At 48.4% G+C, this 12,041-nt stretch overlaps 1 protein-coding gene across 1 annotated transcript in view; it reads right to left on the bottom strand.

Annotated features, from left to right (window-relative positions):
• Positions 1-12,041, bottom strand: part of PRICKLE2 (prickle planar cell polarity protein 2) — a 112,141-nt gene that overhangs the window by 22,502 nt on the left and 77,598 nt on the right. The window contains exon 3 of the mRNA XM_038149327.1: positions 9,896-10,079. Coding sequence (XP_038005255.1) covers positions 9,896-10,079 — 184 coding nt within the window. The remainder of the gene's footprint in view (positions 1-9,895; positions 10,080-12,041) is intronic.

Below are 12,041 nucleotides of genomic sequence, written 5' to 3'. Positions count from 1 at the left end.
GAACATCAAAGCACATTAAAAACACTAAAATTCTTATGACGTGCTACACAAGGTAGCAAATACACACATTGCAAAGGACTAATTGCAGCATCATGATGTCAAATGAGCTCCCTAAGTTCATGCAGCAAGTCTGTAGTGGAGTTTGCAGTTGAAAATCTCCCAGCAATGCCCCAGCTGCCACACCAGACCCCTTCCTGGGCTGCCAGGCTCCCACACTGTGCGTGCCCAGCCGGCACACACTCCTGTGGCTTCTGCTGCCAAATTCCCCACGTGCAGAGAGGCTGTTCACTGCGCCCTGTGCTCACATTGGTTAGCCTGTGTTTTGATTTCTTGCAATGAAGTTTTTTGCCCACCCAGTCCTTGAAGTTGGTGGAGACCATAAATTACTTTTTTTTTTGAAGAGCTGCCAAATTACAACAGCAACGAGCCCCAAGACGCTCACCCTGGGCAAAAACCAAGGATGGGAGCTCTTCCTTCAGCTGCCTGGGTGCTGCATTCCTGGAGCACAATCCAGCAGGACGTACGTGCCCAGCTCCGCTCCTGCTTCCGCTGGGAAGTTTTCCATTTACTCCCAGCAGGACTGCAGGAACTGGTTCCCATCACACCAGCAACATAGCTTGGCAGGGATGGGCAATTTGGTTTGAGAAGCAAAACAAAATAAATACAACAGGCTCCAGCCTGTGTTTTGTTGCCTGAAATAACCTGAAAGGGTTTGCTTTGGATCTGCATCAGCCACAGGGACCTTCTAGAGGAGTGCTCATGGAGAGGATGGAGCAGAGGCAGCTGCCAATCCTTGTCCAGTACCTGTGGAACATCTCATGGGGAGAAAATCTTTACGCCTGCCAACAGCTTTCTGCAGCCCCCATCCCCTTCTGGAGCCACCATTCCTTTCTGCAGCCACCATCCCCTTCTGGGGAAAAACTTGAACCAGAGGGATGCACAGATCCTTTCACCCAGGACATCACTCCTATCCCAAGAGATCCATCCAGAGGGCAGATGAAGAGCAGAAGGACAGCCCTTGCTCAGGCTGACATTAGGCCATGCCTGTGCATGTAACACTCTCTCATCCATCACCTGTTCCCATGGCATGAACCCATCTCCTTGGATGGGAGTCCCAAGACTGGGAGGGACAGGGTCACAGGCTGCCGGTGTCACTCTGCCTCTGTGCCCAGCTGGCTGCTGACAGCCTTTCTGACCTGGCGTGGGAGCAGCTGGCACCTGGGCTGGCACAGGCCTCTGTGATGCTCAAAAATAAAGAAGGAAAAGGGGATTCTTAGATCAGCCTGGCTTTTCAGGGAAAAAGCCTGCAGAAAGTGTTAACTTGCTGGGAAGCTAAAACTGCTCAGTCTGCACTTTGCTTTTGTACAAAAGGTCACTGTTTTATGCTAAAGTAACTCCTCCTCCATCCAGTTCTGTGTTGCAGCATGCACAAGCCTTGTAGCTGGTGAGCCTTGCAGGGCCAGGGCCAGACCCCCCACGTGCCTGCTGATGGCTCCTCACTGCCCTTACAGGCTCTGCAACAGGACTTGCACCCAGATAAGGATAACAGTGACCCCGGAGAGATAACATTTCCTCTCTAAACCATGCAGTATCTGTAACTGTTTTATTATTAAATACTTCTGCTGTACAACCCAGCAGCTCTGCATCATCCTGTTGCCCCTTGCAACAGATCTGCTCTGCCCATGGTTATCCCAACAAGCATCATTAACACACAGGAGCCCCTTGTGGGGCTGCACTAGGTTTCATCCTCAGTTTTCCCACTTGTCTCACTTCACTCTGACTTCTGCTCACATCTGCATGAGAGAAATCCCAAAAGAGACTGGAAAACATCACACTGAGTTAAAATAAAGCTTCACACAACATCTCAAGGTCGCAGATGCCATGGGCATGGTCTGGCCAGAGCACTGGACCCGGGGACAGCTGTGGGTGCTAGGTGCCATGGGATACTGGTGGGCTGGGCAAGCTCCATCCTGCCCCAGGGAGGTCCCACTCAGACAGGCTCCATGCTACCAGAACCTGGCACAGCAGATTCCCAAGGTGTTATTCTCATCTTTATAAGGAAAATGTCCAAACACCAAGTCTTGCTAACAAAAACCGATACACATTTTGGGAAGTAACAGCTGCTTGATGCTGAAAGGGAGGAGGGGAAGGTAGAAATTAAAAAAGTAACAAACCAGGAGAAAGGAAAGAACATAATGTAAAAACAGGGCAGGAAAAAGCCTTTAAACTGGAGCCAACTTTATTCAAAGGCACTGAAGAGAGTAATTACATTAGTTTACAAATGCCTTTGTGCTCTGTGGTCTTCTTAGGTTTGGAGTATGTTTCCAGTTTGACTTTGACAGTTTACAAACCTACCCTGGCCCTGCTAAATCAAGGCAGGACTACAGCTTGTCCTGATGGTCCCAGGGTGGCCAAAGACAAAACCCACATGAGCACATCTGTGAGCAAAGCCTTACACCTCCTAGAAGGAAAAGTTTGCAAACATCCTGTAAATTCAAGCTATTGGTGAAGGATCTCTTTGATCAATGAATTAAAGGAGGTGGAGGGGAAATATCATATTTCTTACGCCACAAATTGCTGTTGGGAAGTAGCATTTGGTTGTACTCGCCCTGAGCACAACCCCCCTTCCTAAAGCAGCCACCAAACCGGGCTGTTTGGGATGACTGTATGGCTGGGATGGACTACAAAGGAGCGCACGGTGTCCTGGCACGGGTGCTGACTTGCTCAGCCCTCACAGCTCCAGCACAGCCAGCTGGGCAATCCTGCCTGGCTCTCCTGAAAGCAAACCAACTGCAAAACCAATTGCAAAGAGCCCTGTGAGAGGAGGACCTGCTGGTCTGAGCGCAGTAGGGTGCCTGAGCACGGATGTCCCCAAGAAGGGGGGACTCACCTTGGTCAGCACTCAGGCACAGTGCAGTAGAGCATCACACACAGCGGAGTCTGTTCAAAATACAGCATTGCCCAGAGTCCCCCCATGCCCAGGACAGCATCATTTCCCCTGGGAACGTGCCAGGGTACCACAGCCCTGGCAGCCCATTCCCTGACACCCAGGGATGTCCCGCGGCAGCACAGGGAGCTGGTGGCACATTGATGTGTGTGTGCTCAATTGTGGCCCCTTCTCCTGGCTCACTGCTGCGTGCAAACTCCCACGGGATTTGGCTGCTGAGGGAAGAAGGCAGCCAGTGGCTCTGACAAGCCTGAGCTGGCCTGGGCGAGCAGGGCTGCTCCTGTGGCTTGCCTGCTCCTCCCCAGTGCCAGCTTCTGAACAGCACACGTCAGGCTTTAATGATCCTTTCCACGGTGCACTTAAAATTGTCAGAGAAACAAACCTGATGCTTTTGTTTGTCTCTCATTCCTGCTGGCCTCCCTTGGAAAAGCAAAGGGGAAAAAAAATCCAAAACAAACCACATGCAAATAACCTTCCCAATATGTCTGTGAAACACTGCAAATGTTTGTACACGTTGACTCACACACAAGCTCCACAGATGACAGCACGTGTGAGCCTGGAAAACGGGTTCAGTGTGCTTTGGCCTGAGTCTGGCACGTCCTCCTTTTCCAAGGCCATTAGGATACAAAGCACCGATTTGTTTTTTTGAAGCAAAACAATCCTTACAGCAGGGCCAGATGCTCTGAAACGAAGAGTGGGAACTGCTGGCTGGCTCTGCCAAGCGTGGGGATGCAGGCAGGCAGACAGGCACGCACCCTGGAGGGATCCGGAGTGTCCCCTGAGAGCCCAGAGCCCCAGCTGGGAGCAGGCCTGTGCCACCCCCAGACCATGAGCGCCCGTGGCCGGCACACGGCAGCGGGAGGCAGATGCACTCCTGGCGCCGGGCAGTCCGGCATCCCGCAACGCTGCACTTCTCTTGGAAACCCGCTCCTAAGGCAGAGGGACAAAGGCAGGGAACAAAGGAAAAATGGTTTTTTCTAAGTGCTATTTGTTCTGGCACGCTCTGCGGCTTTCCGCACGCTCCTCTCCCACGGCAGCTGAGGCGTCGGAGCGCTGCTGCTCCCCAGTCGAGAACGACATCCACCCCTGCCAAGCCTTTGGAGCAGCTCTGGGCTGTAAGAGATCCCGCGGAAGCGCTGCTTCCTGCTGGCATCAAAGAGGAACGTTTGAATGAAGGCCCTACGTCCCCACGTTTTAGACTTGTGAAAGCCTATGACATGGTTTTTCTTTTTTTTAAAAGCAGAAATTGAATTTGGATTAAAAAGAGCCAGATCAGTGCTTTCAACAGCATCGAGAGCGGTCTATGCTGCAAAGTCCATGCAGGGCTCAGGGTCCCCTGGAGCACCAGGAATGATAATGATCACCTGCTCACTGATCATCACTGATCATTCCCCTGGGTATCCCACATAACACGCTCTTGGATTTCTAAGGCATGGGGTAGCACACTTGCATAACACTGCAACTCAGAAAAGCTGTAATTGCACACTGGAATAAAGCTCCAGGAGAACTTTCTATTGGGTAGTCCATGGTTTTTCAGTTTCCTTTTCCACTCCCTGCTCCTCCCCTGCCTCTCACCTCTGCTGACCTCCACACATATTCTTCAAATTTCAGAATCGAGCAAACCATGTCAGGCGAGTGGTTTTGTTTCTGTGACCCACCAAGAGTAGCCGATTCCTTCCCTGGTAATAATAAGACTGTTCAAGGATTAAGTAATTTTGACAGCTTCCATTGGCTCACCACCATCAGGGCAGCACCCCAGGATACAGGAATGGAGCAAATGTCCAGACACATGGTTTTGCCATGGGCTCTTCTGCAGCGTGGGGTGTGGTCACACTTCATCCACTCCGTTCCAGGGCAGGGGAACAGCTCCAGGACCTCCTACCCCACTCCAGCTGCCCCCAAGTCACGCAGCACTGGCATCACACACAGAAAAAGCATTCCGCGAGGGACTGCTGCTCCATCCAGCAGCTGGGAAGCATTCGGCACAGTCCGATGCCTGGAGGCTGGATTTAGACAGCTCCAGCCTTGAAATAAGAGCCGCTAACTGCCGGGCTATTTAGATACTGAGAGAGTTCACCGGGGAGGTGATGGACTTACCCTACCTCAAAGTGAAACTGGAGAGCTTTTCAAAACGTGCTGAAAGGCAGCTTTTGGGTAAAATGCTCCAGCGTGCACATGTGTAAGCGGGCAGAATGAGAGGCAGCTGCAGCTCCTGGGAACAGGGTACACGAGGAACAGCTTCTCCTCAGGGCCCTCGCTTTCCATCCACACTGCCCTGCTCTCAGGATCTACCAGCAAGGAAGAGCTCTTCATGGGCCTTTTGTCCTTTTGTCAGGCTGTAAATTAGCTTGTCTGCTTCCCACTTGTACACAGGTGTGGGGCACAGGGTCGCTTTGGTCTCTTTTACCCCTTCCTTGCCCCATGCAAGCCTTCAGCCTCTTGAGGAGTGAAACAGTTTGCTGAACTCAGAAGGCTCAAGAAAGAACAAGATGGTACAATGACCGTGACACACAGGCACAAGTGAGACACACGTCCCCCAGAGATGCCTGGCCCAGATAATGTACTTTCTGCCTCACCAGAAGGGTGAAAATCTTTATGTAAGGTGTAAATGCATGTTCAGTGTAGGTTCATCTCCGTTCCCCTTTCCTCACTTCGTGACCTGAACAGCAACTGATGAAACTTGGAGGTTTTATAACTCAAGCCCTTGCAACAGGTCTTGCAAAATATCCAGAAGAAGGATTAACACGTATTCTAGCCCCTGGATAAATTCCCTGTGACAGCTACAAGTTTCACACCACTGCAAAGCTCTTGAGGTCCAGGCTCCAACAGCTGCCTTAGAGAAAAATGGTCCCCTGAACCTTCATGCTGCTAATTTTAGCTCAGATGAGATTTTCATAACTGTTTAAGGGACTCAACCAGAGCAACTTGTGTTGACAACAAGAGGGAATTACATTCTTATGGCACATGCAAGGTTCTCAGATGCTGGCATGCCAGAGCCATACAAAAAGCCACAGCGAGGCTGAAGTAGAGCCCCATCTTTTGTTTAATTGGAAATTTCTGCCCATAACCAGCTGCTCCTAATACTGAGACACAATAAAGACAGAAATCCTAAAAGATCCCTTGTATTCAGAAATTCAAAGTGGCATGTTATAACCCCTTTGGATTTCTCCAAACCACAGGCCCAAGGAATTCAAGGCTGCACATTCACATGTATTTACGCATGCCTTGCCTAAAAATGTGAAAAACACATCACAGAAGGACTTATTTCCAGGCATCTGCACTCAAACTCATGTCAGTGCAAGGAGGATCAGGTGTCACACTGCCAGCCCCAGCAGACAAACTGGCTCCCAAAGATGCCTTCCTCTGTCTCTGCAGCTAGGCTCAGCCTGGCATTCTGCTTTGCTGAGGACACACTTCTAAAGGTGTTTGCCCATTTCAAGACTTTGACACTTATTTCTTTATCCAACCATTGAACTACAGGCAGAAAAAAAGAGCATTTCACAAAGCCCATGTCCCTGCTTCTGTAAAGCCATCTCTGCCATTCCCATCTGCATCCCTATCTTCCAGAAGAGAGTCCCTCTTCTGCCATAAGACAACTTCTCATTGAATCCAATCCAAGTGGGATTAGACCCCACAGAATCCTCCTGGCCATCCTGTGTAGCTGATTGCTACTACAAGAAACCCTGTTTCCTTATCACATTGTGATTTATGGAGCTCAGTCCTGGGTTTTTACCTGTCACTCTCCTGGCTGGCAGGTTGCTGCTGAGCCTTACACCTCTGATGGTCTCAAACCTCTTCCAATTTCCTGCCTGAATGCATTTGGAGACAGTTTATGTCTATGTTCTTGGGCTAAAGTTGGAGCTTGGGTAACTGCTCATCCCCCTCTAATGAACAGGGGGAAGAACAATCCTAATGAACAATTTGCTAGGCTGGACAAACTAAGCTCTTGTAGGCTCCTCAATTAAATAACATTTCCAGTGTCCTTCCAGTTTATAACCCTCTTTCTTGAGTAGACATGTTATACATTTTAGCTGTTTTACCAGAAAAAATTTTTATCATACCTTATGCAGGGGCGCTATAAATTTTTAAATTACTATCCTAGTCCCTGTGTTATAAACTTATTTATTAATATATTGCATTTACAGCTCTTGAGTAAAGCCCTTTTTAGCCTTCCATACTGTAAGACTTTTTAGTCCTACACACTGATGAGCCACAACATAAGGGATAACTTCCAGCTCCCCTCCTCATTACAATGTTTGGATCAGTATCTGTGAACACTGGACCAATGCTTTGTCTTCAGTACTGGGCATTGGGTAACCAACATGATTTTCACTATGACATGTACCACAGCCCAGCTGAGGCCTGAGTTAGTGTCCAGGAGTACAGTGGGACCTTGTAGGTTTGAGTCCGTTCCCCTCTAGATGACAGTAATTTAAGCTTTGGATTGAAGGGACTCTTCAAATACTGAAATGACCTTTGTACACTGCCAAAAAACAATGTCATGTTTGCAGGCCAACTCCTCCCCACTGAAATCCTGTAAATTGCTGTGTTGAGTGAGGCATGAGCGCTGTCTCCCAAGAATAGTGAGGCAGGGAGGCTGTCGTCCAAGTAAAATAAGAAAATTGCATTAGTCTTTCAGGGGAACACTTACCTCCCCAGTTCATATACTGCACTGAGATTTTAATAAAGTAGAATATTGCGGAAAAAGTTGTTTCATATAATCTGTTTCACATCCAAAAAAATACAACAGCGAAACAGCAGGAGGCAGAGAAAAATTCCCTGCCTGTTCATCTGTATTTTCAGCCCAGCCTGACAGCAGTACCCTCAGCCAGGGCAGAGCCCACCAGCTGCTCCATGGCAGGCACCAGCCTTGCAGGGGCTCCACATCACATGCACACACCTGACTCATTGACCAGAAAGCCACACACCTGCCTGCAGACTGACACGGCCCCAGTGAGCTGCTGCAGAGGCATCTCCTACCCCCGTGGGAGGTAAATGGCCCCTCCTGCACTATGGGGCAACCCCAGCCACGGGACAACCATTCTGTGATTCCATGAAATTCAGGGTGCTGCTCTTCACCAGGGACAAAGGCCAGGCCTGCAGCGTGGCTCCTGCACAGCCCAGCGAAGTCACACCTTGCTTTTGTCATCTTAGTGGCTCATCTAACCTGTGAAAAGTCATGACAGGGCTGGCAGATGAGCTCTGCTGGATGGATTTCAGGGCCTGTCTCTGGCTCTGCTTATGGCTGCTCTTTATCTCCATGGTGATTAGAGACAGGTCTGAAGTGGTAAATTTGCTGAAAGACCCAGCAATGCAGACTGAGGAGTGTACTGAGAAAACAAGCGTTTGGACTGAGGAGCACCATGACCTCTGCAAGAAACAGAGGCTGGAAGAACCTAAAATTACATTAACCTGAGTAATGCATGACAGGTCAGTAGCTACTGGTAGAGCTAATGGACTTCTCTTTCCTCCTGAGCATCCCAACTCCCTGATGGCACATTTAAAGAGCACCTAAGGGACCAAAGAAGCACACAGGTCCCCTGGAATATGTCACCTCCATGCTGAAGTGGGTTTCAATCACTGCCCATGCCATGATGCACTCATTAGAGACCATGTCTACCTGCTCAGGTGCCACCTGTCACTAAATATCTGTATTTCCACCCAAAGCTACAGGAACATGGGCCAGCTTGAGCTCCAGAAGCTGCTGAGACACCTGGTCAGAAACCAGCAATGAGAGCAGGTGGCACCAGCTTGGGTATGGTCCTTCAACAGGACCCCCCAAACACAACCAGTTCATGCTGCCACAGCATGAAGGACCAGCAGAGCCACTTCAGAACCATTTGCATTTCTCCACACACCATGTCTTGTACCTCCTGCGAGGCAAAAAGAGAGCCTCTGACATAAGGAAGGTGACAGAAAATAAGGCTGCTACCTGATTTGCACGGTTGGATGGCACCAAATGAAACACATGGGGCTGTGGAGTTTCAAGTGAGCACTGAGCAAGGTTTATAAAGACAAGGGGAAAAAAATAAGAAACAAGCTACCAAACAACTGGATTTTCTCTAATCAGACAGATAATATTTACAGCCTACGGGTGGTGCCAAAATATTTCAGGAAATTCCTAAGCCTGTCTGAATAAAAGCACAGGAAAACACAGTACTTAAGGACAGCAACTGTGGCAGCAAGAATGAAAGCTTTCCACCCCCTTCCAGCCTCCTTACAGTTTAAAATTATTGCCATATCGTATCATACTGCAATTACCAAGGCTAAGCTCATTATGCCATCTCCTCTGCAAATGAAGTCCTGACTTGAACATATAAAGGACCAGTGTAAAAATCAAAGGAATCATGTAAACTGGAAGAAGCAGAATCAATGCACGCTCCACAGAGCACACTGAGGTCTAATCCGTCCCACTCAATCCTGCACCAAGAGACTGGAGCTTTATTTAAGCTATTCCTTCCAGCAAGGCATAAACATCATGCTTGGAAAACCCAAACCACAAAGCTTTTGGCCCATTTTTCAGAGTTATCTACCAGCTTTGACTGTCTGCCCTGGACTCACCACAGAGAAGAGCATTCCAGGAGGGCAGAACACAACCACCAAGCCCCTGGGAAACACTTGATTCCCGTTGCTTCTTTCCCAATGAAACATTAGATACGTCTTTTCCCTTGCACAACCACAAGAAATCCCATCCTGGAGGTATTTTGTTTCCCTCCCCTCTCAATTACCAATTACATCCACAGACGCAGAAAACCACAGGTCCTGCAAGGATCACATGTCTGTTTTGTTCCATTTGAGCATTTAGACCCTGCAAAGTCTCTCTAGTACACCCAGAAACAACCACACACAACAAGTGCTTGCACCCCTAGAAGAAAAAATCAGGTGAAGTATGTAAAAAGAACATGCAAAATGAATTATTTTCCAGTAGCTGGGTGGTGTCATCATTACCTGCTCAGGCTTCAGGCCGGGGGGGACCCAGGCGTACTCCTCCAAAGCACAGCCTGAGTCGTCGTCAGAAGTTGAATTCCTCTGGAAGTCAAACATGAGCTTCGTGACTGTCTTCTCCATCTCCAGAGGCATAACTGTTACAATGTGCTCTTCCTGGGAGCACTTACAGTGAAGGCAGATCTTCCTGTAAGGTGAGGAGAGAGAAAAAGAGATGCCTCCGTGAGCAGTGCTTTAAATGAGAAAGTGATTCCTGCCAGTCGTTGGCCTGCAGAGACTAAACTCAACCCTTTCCTATCCTCAGGCATTTTCTAACACAGGATTTGTCTCTCTTATGAGGAGGAAATAAAAGTCCATATTTGCTGTAAAAACACTTGGCAATCCATCTGAGTCAGACTGCCCAATGTTTGGGGATATGCAATTGCTTGTCCCTTTACTGCACCATGAAGGATATTTCCAGGGGCCAGCACAGGCACAGGCCATGCCTGGCAGGGGTCGACTTGCCAGCCAGAACTGCAGAGACATTACTGAATTTAGGACAACTGAGCACTTTGCTAAAATGGGAAATGGTGGATTGACTGGGAAGCTGAGAAAGACAAGTCTCTTTAGCATGCTGATAGCATAAATTTGCTTATTAAAGTAGCATAAAAATTGATTATAGTCTGAACATATAAAGCTGAATTAAATTAAGGGAGGCTACAAAACCCACACTCACACTGCACTGGAATCTTAACCACCTGGCTTGGTGGCACTCGCCACAGCTCAGCAGTACTGGGAGGAAAGCACAAGAACTGAAAGAACAGCCCACAGAAGCTGCAATTCAACAGCCATTAGCTTAACTCACTGCAAGTATCTGCTCTTCTTAACACTTCTTTAAAGGGGCTGTTCCTGCAGCTTGTGGCCTGTGACAGATTTTCTTCACAGGCTTGAACTTTCATCTGCAGGGCTGTGAGGACAGTACAGAATCATAAAATAGTTTGGGTTGAAAGGAATCTTAAAGGTCATTCAGTTCCAATATCCCCTGCCATGGGCAGGGACACCTTCCACTAGACCAGATTGCTCAGGGCTCCATCCAGCCTGGCCTTGAACACTTCAAGTGATGGGACATCTGCAAGTTCTCCAGGCAATCTGTGCCAGGGCCTCTCCTCTCTCACAGTAAAGAATACCTTCCTAATATCCAATCTAAACTTACTCTATCTCAGTTTAAATCCATTTCCCCTTGTCCTAACACTATATGCCCTTGTAAAAAGTCCCTCTCCAGCAATCCTGTAGGCTCCTCCAGGTACTGAAAGGCTGATAAGGTCACCACAGAGCCTTCTCTTCTCCAGGCTGAACAATCCCAATTGTCCCAGCCTTTCCTCACAGGACAGGTGTTTCATCCCTCTAATCATCACACCCCTTCACCACGGGAACAGTGAAGGACAAACCTGGCTGAAAACATCTCCTAACAAAGAAAAAGAGGTTAGAGAGAATGCTGATAAATTGGCTTCTATTTCTGAAAACTCAATGCTTTTCCACAGGCTGGGTCAATGGTATCTATTTTAGAGCAACCACACAGGATTCTGAATTAATTTGCACTAATGAAGCACCACTGACTTCTGAGGAATGAGATAAGGTTTCACTTGGGTAGCAGAAGGGAGACATCTCAGAAATAAGAAGGTACCACACAAAATCAAGGGAAAATGTACAGTTGCTATTGCAGGTTTCTCTGCTCTGTGGTAAAGCAAAGAAATTCAGAGGGAAGCAATAGTTAAACCCAGGGGCTGGAATTTTTAAACACCTTTCCCTTCTCTTTCACTGCTGTGTACAAGCCAGCTAAGCATAGCAGTGCTCGGATCCAGCTTCAAGTCTAAATTTCCATTTGGCCATTACAGCACAAAAAACGCACTCTAGCAAAAGTCAAGAGGCTCCGTTAAGTCAAGCCAGGGAGATTTGCCAGATTTTCCCATTTCCTGCCTTTCATCAGATCTAAACCACACAGCAACCCCCACACACTCCAGCGTCTGGTTTGCGTCCAGTCGGGGAGTCTCGGCATCACCTCTGGCTGTTTCCTTAAAAAATAACCAAGGTACCATTTCACGTGAATATTTTAATTAATCAGCTACCGTGGAAGGGCGTGGAAGGGGTACTCTGCCTCAGCAAAGTTGCT

This window comes from Motacilla alba, chromosome 12 (assembly GCF_015832195.1).
Source record: "Motacilla alba alba isolate MOTALB_02 chromosome 12, Motacilla_alba_V1.0_pri, whole genome shotgun sequence".
NCBI classification, from domain to species: domain Eukaryota; kingdom Metazoa; phylum Chordata; class Aves; order Passeriformes; family Motacillidae; genus Motacilla; species Motacilla alba.
This window is presented reverse-complemented; position numbering and strand designations above follow the sequence as displayed.